The sequence below is a fragment of the Andrographis paniculata genome, unplaced genomic scaffold, assembly GCF_009805555.1.
Source record: "Andrographis paniculata isolate CXL003 unplaced genomic scaffold, ASM980555v1 Contig69END, whole genome shotgun sequence".
Lineage (NCBI taxonomy): Eukaryota > Viridiplantae > Streptophyta > Magnoliopsida > Lamiales > Acanthaceae > Andrographis > Andrographis paniculata.
This window is the reverse complement of record NW_026137605.1, coordinates 2,704,920-2,721,583: the sequence shown is the minus strand read 5'-3', so window position 1 is coordinate 2,721,583 and position 16,664 is coordinate 2,704,920. Positions and strand designations below refer to the sequence as shown.

The 16,664-nt window shown below is 30.3% G+C and overlaps 1 protein-coding gene and 1 non-coding gene across 2 annotated transcripts; both read left to right on the top strand.

Annotated features, from left to right (window-relative positions):
* On the top strand, positions 1–72 carry TRNAT-UGU (transfer RNA threonine (anticodon UGU)). The gene has a single exon. It is a non-coding gene; the product is annotated as a tRNA-Thr (tRNA).
* Positions 73–986: 914 nt separating this feature from the next.
* Positions 987–3,241, top strand: LOC127263612 (alpha carbonic anhydrase 4-like). Its single transcript, XM_051292719.1, has 5 exons — positions 987–1,336; positions 1,425–1,558; positions 1,636–1,838; positions 1,920–1,991; positions 3,029–3,241. The coding sequence occupies exons 1-5, from the start codon at positions 987–989 to the stop codon at positions 3,239–3,241; spliced, it is 972 nt and encodes a 323-aa protein (XP_051148676.1).
* Positions 3,242–16,664: the final 13,423 nt, after the last annotated feature.

Below are 16,664 nucleotides of genomic sequence, written 5' to 3'. Positions count from 1 at the left end.
GCCCCTATAGCTCAGTGGTAGAGCGTCAGTCTTGTAAACTGAAGGTCTGTAGTTCGATCCTGCATGGGGGCACATTTTCATTTTTTAATTTTAATTTATATAACAATTTTGTGTTTCAACATACTATATAGTTAAATTTAGAATGTTAATTTAGAGACAGTTAAATAAGAGGTGGTGCAGAGGCAACGTTGGAATGAGTTGTCGCCCCCACAATCCTCAGAAACTCCGAGCCCCTCAATGGTACGTAATTCTATTCTTACCAACAAAATATAATTATATATATAGATTGCGTATATACATACATACCCGCCGCGTCCCGTCACCTCTTCCTCCCTCCGGCCGGTTGGAAATCTCAATCTCAAATAAAAACAAAAACACCATACCAAATTACCAATTAAGGAAAAGGATTAACATGGGACTCGACGAACGTAGTATTATTATTCCCACATCTTTAATCATATGTTTCCTTTTGTCCCCAATATTCACCAAAGCTTCCCCCCTCGGTAAGGGAAAAACACACATCGTTCTTTATTTATTTATTTATTTATTATTATTATTATTATTATTATTATTATTATTATTATTATTATTATTATTATTATTATTTCATATAATAAAAAGGTAAATTTGCTCATAATTCGTTGGTGTTTCAAAATTCAATTGTACTTTAAAAGATGCATGGTGTCCACTTATACTTTTAAAAATATTTGTATGAAATCATATCACCATGAAAGTTGAATATGATTTCTTATCTATATTTTTTATATGGCGGGGTTTCATGCAACAATTTTAAAAGTACGAGGGGCGTCATACAATTTTTAAAGTAAAGTAGAAATTTTCGTTGAATTTTAAAACCACAAAGAAATTTTATTTAATTTTTTTTTAAATTGTAAGATGCACCATGCAATTTTTAAAATAAATGAAGAATTTACGACTGATTTCAAGGGAGTTATGGACAATTTTGGCTATAATAAATAATAATGATGATGGCAGAGGATGATCATTCGTTCAAGTACGATGAGAGCGACGAAAAGGGCCCCGGACATTGGGGAGACCTGAAGCCAGCATGGCAGACATGCAAAACCGGCAAGTTCCAGTCGCCAATCGACCTCAAGACGAACAACGGTGTGGCGGTGGCAGAGGCGGATAGCCGGGTGAGCCTTGAGGGCTTGAAAAGAAGCTACAAAGAAGCTCCGGCGGTGATGATGAACAGAGGGCATGACATCGTAGTTCAGTGGGAGGGCGACGCTGGCGGCATCGTCGTCAACGGGACCCACTACAAGCTCGTGCAATGCCATTGGCACTCTCCTTCAGAGCACACCATCAATGGCCAGAGGTTTTTTTTTTTTTTTTTCCTATTGTCATATGTTGTCAGTTCATTTTATAATTAATTAATTAATACAAATATTATTGATTTGTTATAGATTGAAGATGGAGCTTCATATGGTGCACAACAGCTCCGAGGGACAGCTCGCTGTGGTGGCTGTCCTCTACGAGTTCGGGCATCCCGACAAGTTTCTTTCTAAGGTATTTAATTTAATCGAATTATTGTTATATAGTCAGATTCAATATGAATGATAAATTATAGGAACATATTATTTATATTAATATAATACATTAAGGTTCTGGAGAAAGTGAACAAAAATGAGAATGAAAAGGGAATAGAGTTGGGGAATGTGAATCCATGGACAGTGCAGCTGGGGAGCAGAAAGTATTTTAGGTACATGGGATCCTTAACTGTCCCGCCTTGTACTGAAGGCGTCGTTTGGACAATCGTGGACAAGATCAGGACAGTCTCCAGGGAACAGTCCAGAGCTCTCGCACTTTCTGTCCATCATGTATCTATCTCTCACTTTTACTAATTTTATTTAATTAATTAATTAATTATTTCATTATTAATAAATATTTATTAATTGCAGGGATTTGAGAATAATTCGAGGCCAACACAACAAATAGATGGGAGAAGTGTGCAGCTCTATCGTCCCCAATGCGTTTGATTCGTTTTGATTTGATTTGATTTTTCAACAACAAATTAAATTAAATTAAATTAAATGCCCCTATTGATTTGTATTGTAATTATATTATATTTGCTTAAAGACATATATCACATGTTCAATCAATAAAAAATAACTTTATTTTATGTATGCGTTCCTGAATTTTGTTGGGTAATACATTTATTTTATTACATGGATATAGTGTGATAGTACAGCTTGAATCAACAATATAATCGTTTTATCTAATATAGATTTAGAAAATAATAATAATAATAATAATAATAATAATAATAATACTCTCTCAGTATGCTTCAACACGAAAATTAAAAGAAAATAAATATTTATTAAAAAATAATTAAAAGATAGTTGAAGTTTTAAAATTTTAATTACTAATTAAAAAGAATGAGGGGAAAAAATATAATAGACGTAGTGATATTTTATGTATATAAGTATTAAATGAAAAATAATTGTTAAATATTAGATTTCTTTTTCTAAATATAATAATAAAATAAATTTAATGGACGGATAAGAAAAAATAAAAATAAATTTGATAGACAAATAAAATAATACCTAACTCTATGGCTCTGTGAATAATATATATATATTTTTTTGTTGGTGATAGGATTCTCAATAATTATATTTATACTATATTTTCTTAAAATATATATATATAATTGTTTATATTATTACCTCAATTTTTTCATACTTCATGTAAAAAAATATTTCAAATTAGAACACTAAATAAACTTTTCAAACGTTTATTATTATTAATCAATAATAATTATTTTAAATATCATTATCAAATATATAATTAATTTTTTCACACAAAATATAAAATCAAATATCAAATTTTTTTACTGACAACATTTTTCAAAAACTTGTATCTATATGCTCCATTAATATATTCAACAGCAAATCTCAATTGAATTTAATTGTAATAGACGATCTTGCATGCCTTGGGTTGGTCTATACGGGACAGATTCAAGGTTGAAATTTATGTTTCAACGTCAACCGTTGAATTTTGGTCGTTGAAGATGATGATGAGCTGCTGTGTAAGTGGTGGTGGCGGTGGAAATGGTGTCGGAAGTGGAAAAAGTGATAAAGGCGGCGGCGATTGTGGTGGCGGTGGGGAGGGGAGAGCAGTTGGGCTTCGAGGGGTGGTGGTGGCTACCGCCGTAGATGACAAAGAAGAAGACGGTGGTAGTGATGGTGGCGGTAACGGAGATCTGGAGATGGAAAAGCAGTAGCGTAGCTAGTAGAGGGCCAAAGTGTAACATTCCAAATAATAACCTTGAAGTATCACATGTCAATACCAAAATAACGTCACGTAAAAATATGACGTGCCCCGATACTAAGATTAAAACATCATAATAGTGAGTGTAAAAATTTTATTAAAAATTGTATTTTTCCAGCACTCATAAGTGTTTAAAAAACATGTAATTGTAAAAAGTCTTTACATGTATGAAAACTCTCAATGCATCTCAAAGGTAGAGAGTATATATAATCATAAGTTTAGACATTATCTAATAAAAAATCATGCATGCTCGATAAAATCCCATTCCTATGATGCATCAATTGAACGAATTATCAATCAACTTGTCAATCAACAACTAAGTCTAGCCAAATTCACAGCTTATACAATTTATTAATCGACTTGTCAATTAACGACTAAGTCTAGCCAAATTCACGGTACATAAATTAATAATCGACTTGACAATCAACGGGTAAGACTAGCCAAATCCACGGCATGTACAAATTATCAATCAACTTGTCAACCAACGGCTAAGTCTAGCCAAATCCATGGCATACACAGATAAATAATCGACTTTCTAATCAATGCCTAAGTCTAGCCAAATCCAAAACTTACAAAAATTATCAATCGACTTGTCAATCAACTGTCAAGTCTAACCAAATCTACGACTTACACAAAATATCAATCGAATTTTCAATCAACAACAAAATCTAGCTAAATATACGACATACATAGATTATCAATTCTTAATCTCATATAACAGCAAGTTCACGACATATCACATACGAAGATATAATCATAATGATATATTGAATTCAGGCACGTAGTTAGATAGTCAATTCATTTCAAGCATGTGTAATTTAACATCTTATCTTACTTATAGGAAGTTAACAAACTCAACTACCACTGAGTCGTGAGACTTGATTCAATCAAACTTCAGATAATCACCAAATACGATCAATAAACTTACTCAAATTTCGCACAAATCTTATAAAATTCACCATAAATTTCATGTGCGAGAAAAGCGCGGCATAAACTATTGAAATAAATATTAATAAAATATAATTGAATGACAAAAACACGAAATAAATCAAACGCCAGTCCCCAGCAACGGCGCCAAAATTGGTAGCTTCAGTGATTTCAATAAAAATATCCTAACACCACAACTTTCGTGTAGCAAGTAGTGCCAAGATCAATCCACATGGACTGTGAAGTTTAATTCTTGTTTTGTCATAATTTCAAATATTGGAGATGGGGGATATATTAGCAATTCACTAAGATAATTAAAATAAGCGATAAAATTTAGATTTCAATGAGATTAGACTTCTAGCCCAAGGAGTGAACAAGAAAACAAATTAAAGATCCGATCATCGATTTTAAATAATCTTGTTATTCAATTGATAAATTGGTTATAGGAATTAGATACGATCATAACACCTAATTTTTTTCTTACTTTATTGGCGGCAATTGTACGACCGATTAACCGCATCCCTAATAAAAAAAAAAAAAAAATCTATGTACAACCATAAATTAATTTTCTTCAATTGAAAATAGCCCAAGAAAAACTCAATTCAAATATTCAATCAATTACGAAAATATTAAATTAATTGATCATACAATTCCTAGGCTAAGCTTATCAACCTATTTACCACTTTATCAAACAAATGCATAATTACGGATGCAAATATTTAATTGGTACACAATTGTTAAACCAATTTAAAATCCGGCCGCAATAAAATATCAAATAAAACAATTGTAGTTATGAATCACAGAAATTGTACAAATACCAATTTCATAAACAAGATGCAATTTAAATCAAAATAAACTCTCACAAATCCAAATCCGAAATCTAAATTCAACATTGGACTAGAAATTGGCATACCGAAATTTTCGGTATAGTACCGGTATATACCGTTCATACCGAAAATTTCAATTTCGGTACGATACCGGTATATACCGAAAATTTTGATTTCGGTAGATACCGGTATATACCGATTATACCGAAAATATAATTTTAAATTTCAAAATAATTAAAAAAATTAATAAATATCACAATTCTCCACCACAATAATATTATGAAAAAATCAATAAATTTTCAATAGTTTATATATTTTTTTGTTATGATTTAAAAAAAATAAATAATTATTATTTATATTAATAATTAAATTATTTAATAAAAATAATATCGGTATGGTATCATACCGAAATACCAAACTCTCCGAAAATTCATACCGATACCGTACCGAAAACTTCGGTACGATGTCCATACCGTACCTAAATTTTCGGTATACCGAAATTTTTGCTATTTTCGACACGATACGGTACAATAAGTCGGTATTTCGGTATATTCGGTAAATTTCTCCATCCCTACCCTTAAGCATAAACCAAACAAGCACATGCAAGAACTTGATGCAATCATAATCTCCTCAAACAAATTCGCATTATCATTACCTCAGTGAAACTCAAAACATACCAAGTGGAACATAACCTTACTAGGAATAAAGTGTATACACTCAATACTCAAATATATATGGATTAACAAGTCACTCGTGTCGCATCGTAAAAATGATTATCTCATAGGTTTGCATATTGATCACATCTTTTAATTCTTCGAAATCTAATGTAAAAAATCAAAGGGTCTTTAAATAAGGTTGTAACGGGGCTTTAGGTTGGGGTAGGATATAATATATTATTCTGCTAAATAAGTCAAAAAGAAAATATTCCAAGCTCATTATGTAATATATAGTCTCTATGTATCACAAGGTAGACAATTATACATAAAATTTCTCATTCCTCACTTATTCTTTCATTAACATGCATATTCAAAAGTTTATTCTTGCAAACTACAAGAAGAATGCTCACCACGATAACCCGTATTACACTCAACTCAACCGACAAGTTAACACCAAAATGTCCGTTCCCGCTACGTAAATTTTTTTTTCTTTTTTTTTTTTTTTGCTTTTCTCAATCCTTTATTTCTTTTCTTTTTTCTTTTTTTGCTTTTCTCTCATAAGCAATAAACAACAATAAATAGACATAACTTCTCATTCCCTTGGAGACTTTAAAATAATATGAGTTCAAAATATTTTCCTTTGACTATAAGTTAAAATAAATTTTGACTTTAAAAAGAAATATCATAGGTTAATATACGGCTCATTTAACAATAAAATAGAGTATTCAAGCTCAAATTGGCTCACTAAGTGATTAATTTTTTAGGTAGGAAATATATTAGGCCAAATGGTTCATCCTAATACCCTTATCATATTAATCGCATAGATTCCTAAGAAATCAAATTTGATATGTATCTCTATGCAAGTTCTAGAAAAACTAAGTCTATAGCAACAATCACACACAAGAAGAAATATATAGCATTTAAAATGTATGCTCTATTAGGCTCAAATCTGGCATATGGTAAAACATGTCATGCTCGACATATTTATCGTCTACTTCATCAGCAAATCATCTAATGAAAACATGTCATATTGAAAATAAATACACACAAGTCAATCATGCAATCGGGCAAACAATTCATATTTTCCCCACACCCACTATGCACATTGTCCTTAATGTAAATGCATCTCGAAAAAGAAAAAAAGCAAATGACAGTAGGACTTCTCTGAACCGAGTGGGGGTGGTGCGCAAGATCTTCAAAAACTTTAATAAATTCATCTATCATGGGCATGTTGAAAGTCTGGCATGGGCATACCTAAAGTTGTGCCACCTACTAAAGTGTCATTCTTAAATACTTAAAATATTGTCTCGGGCATGTTGAGATCACCATCACCTATGGAAAGTAAAGACAAACAAATAAACACACCAAACACACAAGAGAAAACTATAAATAAAATAAAATTGAATTGCCTCTCAAAAGCGCCTTTCTTTTTAACGCTTTGGATATGAATTATTAATTGAGAATTTAGGACGAAGGTCCCTCAAGAGCCATCCAAACAAACTACGTCTCCATCCTTGAACTAGTCATCCCACATGTAATACTTTGTATCATTCTTCAACTCATTCCTTTTGAATTTCATCATTGTGGATGAAATTATCAATGGTAATATCTCACCGTCTCATAAATAAGAATATCTCAAATGATTCGGTAGTGGCTTTAATTCCAACTCCGGTGGCTGCACAATCGAAGACAATAAATATGTATTAGTCTCGGGCAAGAATAAAGGAGCATTGGCATACCTCTGCGAAATCCCTTCTAGCGCCTCATTGTCTCTTACCTCAAAAGTATCATGCACTTCAAAGTCAATAACATCTAACAAGAAAACCGAGTGAGAATCTGGGGGATGTTCAATCGCATCAAAAATTTTAAATTCAATTTTTTCCCCATCAAATTTCATCGTCAAATTACCATACTTAACATCAATCTTAGTATTAGCCGTACACATGAAAGGTCTCCCTAAGAGTAGTGGTGATGGTTTGGGTGAATGTTTATCATGCATTTATAAGACATAGAAGTCGACCGGGAAAATTAAATCATTAACTTGGACAAGGACATCCTCTATAATTCTTTCGGGATATGCATACGTCCTATTAGAAAGTTGAATAAAAATCCCAGTTTTCTTTACTGGTGCAACATTCAAACAAGTATAGATCGATTTAGGCATGACATTAATTGCCACACCTAAATCTAGCATAGCACGCTTTACTTCTAATTGCCCTATTTTACATGGGATTGTGAACATACCTGATTCTCCGCACTTCGGTGGAATCTTTCTATGAAGTAGTTCCGAGACATTCTTGTTTGCAATGATGCATTCGTCGCTCTTCAACTTCCGTTTGTTGGTGCACAATTCCTTTAAGAACTTTGTGTACTTTGGAATTTGGTGGATTGCGTCCAATAAGGGTATATTGAGCTCGACCTTTCGAAAAAATCTCCAAAATCTCATTCTCTCTTTTTGGTTTTTACGGCTTTGCCAACATGGACAGAAAAGAGGCAAGATTAGTATTTAATTTAGTGAAAATTTTATCAATTACCTCATTTTTCTTCGCATCTTTCTTCTCGATTTCTTTTTCAATGGTGCTCTCATCTTTTTCATTCGGGATGATTGGTTCCGGAGCTCCAACCGTCTTTCTAGTTTGTAAAGTCATGGCACTAACATTTTTGGGTTCTTTTCCGGTTGTGACAGCCATTTTTCGGTCTCTCTTTCTTTGACATAGTGAAGATCCGCCGCCATTTGCTTCATGCGGGTTTCAAGGCTTTGAATGCTCGCCCTCGTATCTTGTTGGAATAGAATTGTGTTGGCGGCCATGGTTTTCATCATCTCTTCCAATGATATGATAGATTGGTTGGGTGGAGGTGGTGGTGGCTGGAAGAATTGTTGTGGAGGTGCTTGTGGTCGGAACCCTTGATGTTGCGGATTCCCATACGTGAGATTCGTATGATCCTTCCATCTTGGATTTGAATAAGGGTCATATTACGGTTGTCTTGGTGGACCAAAACCGGCTACATTCATATCGACATGACTTCCCTTATGCAAGGCAGGGCATGTATCGGTGGCATGCTCCGGGCTTGTGTAAATGCCACACGCTCTCACATAGCGTGTATTTCCTATAGCCAATTGATAAACAAATCTTGTAAGTTCGGAAATTTGTTAACAAAAAGAATCGTTACCTTCCGAATATTCGATTCCACTAGTTCCAAATTGCTGCGAGTTCTCTACCATCCTCGTGATCAACTCTCATGCGGATTTCGGTGTTTTATCCGCCAATGCTCCTTGGCTAGCGGCATCAATGTTGTTCCAGTCTCGCATGCCCAGTCCTTCGTAAAATTATTGAAGCAACAGTTAGTTAGTAATCTAGTGTTGTGGGCACCGCACACAAAGCTTGATGAACCTCTACAGGTATTCATGCAACCTCTCTCCTTGTTGTTGCTTGATTCCGCAAATTTTCTTGTGCAATGTCGCCGCCCACGATGCCGGGAAATACTTCTCCAAAAATTTCTTTTTCATGTCCCTCCAAACAGTGATGCTTTCCGCCGGTAGACAAAAGAGCCATTCCTTCGCCGCGTCCTTAATGAGAAAAGTAATGCCCGTAAATTTACTTGTTCTTCGGTAACCGTTGGTGGTTTCATGCTCGAGCAAACCGCATCGAATTCCTGCAGATGTTTATGTAGTTTCTCTCTTGCAATACCATGAAATGAGGGCAAAAAGTGTATCAGTCTGGATCGTAATTCAAAATTAGAGTTACCTTCAATTTCTGGCAAAGTAATGCATAGAGGTTGTAAATTTAAATTAGGCGCAGCCAAATCCCTGAGCGCGCGGGTATCTTCTTCCGCCATATCGGGCTCTTGATTGATCAATTCGTTTGGTGCGAACTCGAAGCCTTCTCAAATTTCAACTTTCTTTTTGTTTCCTTCCGCAATGTCCTTGCTAATCTCTTGATTTTCGCTTCGTATATTAAATTTCCTCTGCGAGAAGAGTGGGGCATAAACTATTGAAATATATAATATATAATAATAAAATATAATTGAATGACGAAAATACAAAATAAATCAAACGTCAGTCCCCAACAACGACGCCAAAATTGGTAGCTTCGGTGCTTCCAATAAAAATACTCTAACAGCACAATTTCCGCGTAGCAAATGGTGTCAAGGTCGATCTACAGGGACTGTGAAGTTTAATTCTTGTTTTGTCACAATTTAAAATATTGAAGGGGGGGGGAATAGATTAACAATTCACCAAGATAATTAAAATAAGCGATAAAATTTAGATTTAAATGAGATTAAACTTCTAGCTCCATGAGTGAACAAGAAACCGGATTGAAGATTCGATCATCGATTTTAAATAATTTTGTTATTCAATTGATAAATTGGTTATAGACATTAGATACGATCATAACACCCAATTTTTTTTTTTTTTTACTTTATTGGCGGCAATGGTACAACCGATTAACCGCATTCCTAATCAAAGAAATAATCTAGGTATGACCATAAATTAATTTTCTCATTTGAAAATAGCCCGAGAAAAACTAATTCAAATATTCAATCAATTACAAAAAGATTAAATTATTTGATCATGCAATTCCTAGGCTAAGCTTGACAACCTATTTATCACTTTATCAAACAAGTGCACAATTACGGATGCAAATGTTCAATTGACACACAATTGCTAAACAAATCTAAAATCCGACCGCGATAAAGGATTAAATTAAACAATTGTAGTTATGAATCACAGAAATTGCACAAATGCCAATTTCATAAACAAGATGCAATTTAAATCAAAACAAAATCTTACAAATCCAAATATGAAATCTAAATTCAACATTGGACTAGAATAAAGAAAATTAGCTACTCATGCTCAAAATAAAAGAAAGCAATAAGATGAAGATAATGATGATCTCCCGGTGGTGCTTCCTCTCAAATGTCTTGCCCAATCCTTTAAAATATGAAATGTGAGTGTAAATTGTGATATCTCATCCCATGCCTTGGCCCCCTTTTGTTAGATGATCGGTTCTTCAATCACACCTTTAATCACTCAATCTCAATCACTATGCCTACAATTACGTCTCAATCCCCATAATCCATCACTTTCCTTGACATGCAAGCTTAGATCAAGCATTTCCAAAATTCTTTGATAAAAAATATGGCATGGACGTGAATTACTCAATTCCTTGCACCAATCAATAACATGTCAAAATTAGTAAAAATCGATCCATAACATTAATTATATTTTATAATAATATAAATACTGGACAATATATGCATTATCAAAACTTACTTAAATTTTGCACAAATCTTATAAAATTCACCATAAATTTATTATTAGCCCAAATATTATGAAATTAGTGCCAAATCAAAGTAACACATTCACAAAATATTCATTTTACATTCAAATAAGACAAAATTCATCTCTAATTAAAGATAACACAATACCTTCATTTCACATTAAACAAAAGTGTGAAAACAACATCCAAAAATTACAAAAACAATTCATCAAATACTCTGTAATGTTTTTTCCGTCAAGAAAATAAATGCATAATTTTAGAAAATTATATAAAATTTATTTTTCTTTCAAATAACTCATAGAATATGTCAAAATGAAAATAAAATCACGAAGAATATAAATATGATTTTAAAAGTACACTACAAAAAATAATATATTTGTAACGGAATTTCGTCCCTAAAGTTCACGTAGTTAACGTAATTTCATTCCTAATTCCGTCTCTAATGTCATTAGTAACGGAAAAAATAGATTTAGAGACAAAAAAATTTTGTTACAAAAATAATTTTTTCTTGTAGTAGTAGTAAGTCCATGGTTAAAAAAACGAAATAAGTTAAATATTACATATATGATATGAAATCGAATTTCAATATATAAAAACTTACTCCAAAATCACTTCAAACTTGAATGTGAAGGAATGGGTGGGGTGGCAGCTAAGGTTTCTTAGACCATCTCCAGCACACACCCTGCAAAAATAACAAATTTTTTATTTTTATAGAATTAGATACACCAAACTCTCCCCCCTCTTTATTTATACAGTTGCAACCCTCTCGAATGAGATAAAATTCTTCTCATCCGAGATGAGAGGGTGACTTTTATTTATTTTAAATTAAAATTCATTTTTACTTATTTATTTTATTTTTTTGTGATTTTTATTTTATTATTTATATAATAAATTATTTTTTATATTTTTATTTTTATTTTATAATTTATAATATTAATTTTTCTATTGTATTTATTATATTTGATCAAATAATATTATATTGTATTTTTGTTTATATTTTATATTTTGGATTAATATATTAGTATTTAATAATATTAAAATTTTAATTTATTTTATTTTAAAAATATTTTATTGGTCCGGATCAAATGACCCATTTGGTTAGAGCACACGTATAGATTAGTAAGTTAATAATAATAAGTTATATGATATTATTTTATTATTATTTTTATATGAATAATGTTGTTAGTATTAATATTTTTAGCATATATTTTAATAAAATATATACAATTTAGATATTTTTTTTAGAAAATAAAGTATTATATAATAAAAATAAATAAAAAAAACTACATATTTATTTACCATAATTAATTTTATAAAAAAAACATAGGAAGTTTTAAAGGTAGATAAAAATATTTGTTAATTAATGAGAGAGATAGAAATAAAGAAGTTTTAAGTGGATCGTACGTATAAGAGCTTAGCAATTCAATTAAATTAATTCATATTTGTTAAGTGTATTTAAAATTGATAAATTTACCAAAAATAAAAAAATAAAAAAAGTCATCTTTTATGGGATGGACAAATTAGAAGATGATACGTGACACAACGGAATAGTACAATATTATGAATAAAAACAAATTGATATAAATTGCATGCAATAATTACTTATAAGTATTTCATTTGAAACTCAATTAGCATCAATAATTTATATTTATGGTAAAAAAAAAAAATCCTACTGAAATATACGATATTTGAGGGAAGGGTTACGGTGTTGATTTGGAAAATCAGCACACGTAAAATATGAAAATAGCACTTGTCTTGTTCATAATTATAAAATATGTTTTATAAGAGTATGTTATGTGCTAAAATAAACGGTTGAATATGTTGTGTGAGACTGTATCATGTGTTATTCGTTCATGTGTTATCTTTGTATTATATTAATATAAATGATGCGTATATTAATAATAAGATGCATCCATAATATAAGTGTCATAACATGCATTATGCCATATTTTATTGCATAGAGTCAAAATTTTATATTCCCATGTAATCTCATTTTTTTATGACTAATCACCTTATGTAAATTCCATAAATAGTATAATTATTGTTCAAATTAATACAGATACTTTACTTCATAAAGTCTTTATCTACCGTATCAATTTCTCTCTCTCTCTAAAATACAACAAACACACACGTTATCAGCACAAGAGTTTGTCGATGAAGTACCAATATAAAGATAATATATTTTTTTGTGTGTTTTTGGAGTTCGATAAAATAGATTACGAAAATTGCGTTCGAAGAAAATTTTTGTATGAAGCCCTTTCAAAATGTTCAAGGTATTTATTTAATTCTTTTCAATATAATTATGTCTAACATAGCAAAGTTTAAATTCTCCCACTGGCTATTATCGAAAGTAATTATATGTTGTGGGTGATGAATATTTAAATGTACTATGAATCTATAGGACTTACAAAAATAATAATTAAGGAGAATGTATGCACAAGCCAATAGCGTGTAAAGGCAATGATTATCCTTCATCATCACATTGATGAAGTTCTGAAAATAGAATACCTATAAAAAATTCACTTGAATTGTGGATAAATTTGAATGATCAATTTGACTACCTAAAGTCAGTCATTCTACCAAAGGCGAAATATACATAAAAATGATATTGTGATGGTATCATATCAAGTCGGTTTGGGATCATACCAGCGAAATAAATCAATAAAGTATGTCATGAATCAAATATTGTGATGATATTCACATAAAAATTAAGGAAATATATAGTTTTATCAAGCGATAAATATGCTATTATTTGGAGTTATCAGTCATACTTTGAAAAATCAAAAGATATTAAATATAAATAAGTTGAAATATTTTGTTTTCTCAAAATAAAAGTTAATAACTAGATCATCAGTAGCAAAAATTAGAAGTGAACCCCCTGTATATTTAGAAAAAAATCACGGTGACATATGTGGGCCACTAACACCTCCTTAATGAACAAAAATAGGCCCCCAACAAAAATTAGGGATATATGTCAGTTATGAATCATCGTTTATTATTAAATATTTTGAACCATTAAATGATGATTTGTTTACAGCTCAATTTGTTGATTGCCAATTTGACGAGTTGTATTTTTCGACATTAGGGAAATATACTAATTAATTGAAAAAGAAAATTACTTGAAAAATAATTTTTAATTTTCTTAATCCTCGTAATAGGCAAAATGAATTAGAAGTGCAAACAACTGTACATTTGTAGCAAATAGCAAATCAGTTACCTAATTCTCTTATTGACGCCAACATAGTCACAAGATCATATATAGCTGAAAAGAATGCACCGGCTAAAATTATTGTCCTTAAAGGACAAATGCAAAGTGCTATTAAATCTAATGCACGTCTGAACCTTAGCAGACCTTTAAGCTACAAAGATAAAATTCCTCGAAAGAAAAGAAGAAAAATGAAAGGATTGAAGAATTAAATGCTAATCAAAATTCTCACAAAACGAGTAGTGACATGGATAAAATTACTTAAGAAGTTGATTCTAATAAACTTCCTGAAGAAGCTCTAATGAACCTTGAAAATAATGAAGTTATTGAAAATCCAATAAATTATGTTACTATTGGAAAATATTGAAACCGAAAAGACATAATTATAAATAATAATTTTATATATATGATGTAGCACTTGATTTAATAGAAAATGACGATGATCCTAAACTAAATTAGTTGATGAATGGTGGAAAAGAAAAGATTGACCAAAATAGAAATATACGATCCAATTCAAATTGAATTTGGTGAAAAAACAAAGTTTTCAGACTCATTGTAGAAACACTTGAAAATGTTAAGCCACTTGACTATATATGGATATTTATTCAAAAACGAAATAAGAACAATGAAATTGCCATATATAAAGCAAGACTTGTTGCCTAAAGTTTTTCATAAAGACCTGGAATCGGTTTTAATGGTATTTATTCTCCAGTAATTGATGAAATGATATTTTGATATCTTATTAGTTTGGCAGTTTATGAAAACTTGGATATGCGTCTGATGGGCATCGTAATTGTTTATTTATATGGCTAATTATATACTGATATCTATATGCAAATCATTAAAAGATTCAGTACGTCTGAATCAAACAAATCAAAGTCAAAAAAATATTATTATATTACATTATGTAAGTTTTTGTATGAGCTCAAACAATTTGATTGCATGTGATATAATTGTCTCAATGAATCATTAATGAAGGAAGGATATGCCCATGATTCTGTTTTCCATGTGTTTTTATAAAGAAAATTGGAGCAATTTTAAAAACATGAATGTCGTACTTCTTTTCTTTTACTAAGATTTTTATCCCACTAATTTTTTTTTTCTAGTAAAATTTTAATGAGCGGTATTAGTTGTAATTAAATGACAGTTAAAAGGGGAGTAGTATAACATATATGATATAGGTGCCATGACATGCATTATGCCATATTTTATTGTATAGATATCAAAATTTTATATTGTCATGTTTCATGATATAAAATTACTTTTATGTTATTGCTATGTTTCATTATATTTATTTTTCATATTGATTTTTATTTATTTTATAAATAAAAAATGTCTGATCCATACCACTTAAATAGTTTCACTTTTTATCTAATCTAAAGGCGTGTTCTTTTTGCAAAAGAAGAATAAATATTTTTCTCAAAAAATTTAATATGCTACATATATTAATTATTTTTATATTATTTATAATTTTTTTTTATACCTCACATAAAAAATATATCTCTTCGCATTATTTACAAAACAAACACACCCTAAATAATCTATTTTAATTTATGCTTTCAATAAATTATCAATTTATCTTCTTTTTTATTTATGTTTACCGACGGGAATGATTACAGTGTTTATTTGAAAAAATCAGTATTGCAAATTAGCACGCATAATAGTATACAAACATCACATGTTTTTATAACATACATTACATGTTGTGTGTAATAAAAGACATGTATTGTTTGTTCATAATTACAACTGTGTTGTATAAGAGTGTTTCATATGCTAAAATAACTATTGCGTGTATTATATGAGATTATAATATGTCATGTTAGTTCATGTATTATATTAATATATATAATGCTGAATTTTAAATTCAGCACGATAACCGCCGCCATTTACCTATATATTATTACATCTTATATAAATATAAGGTATTTAAAACAATTTCACCTTTCACAAACTTATTTATCAATAGTATTGTATTTTTTTTCTTTTATTTATTTATTTGATCTACTACAAAATTCTTTTAAAGCTATTCACGTAATGGCCTGGTGGTGTAGGAATTAGACTTGTAACCGTGAGAAGATTGGGAAACAAAGGGAGTATTTTTTTTTAAAAAAAATTAATATATATGATTTAAATATATTTTAAATACTAAAATATATGAATATCATTTTATAAAAAATAAAATTTTATATAACAGAACAAAGTAAAAAAAATTATTTTTATTTATTTATAATTAACCTTTTTTTTTGTTAAAAATAGTAAGTTTTAAATGTAATAAAAACTTATTTATTGAATAGAGATAGAAATAAAGAAATTTTCATGTTTGTTCGTTCATGTTTGAAATTGAAGGGGGACATGTCCATGTTGCCCGTTTTTGTCCGTTCCACATACTATGTCACTTTAAAATAATTACACACTTTAATTTCAATTTAAACTTTTTAATTTTTTTTTTAGATTTTAATTAAACTAATTAATTATCTTA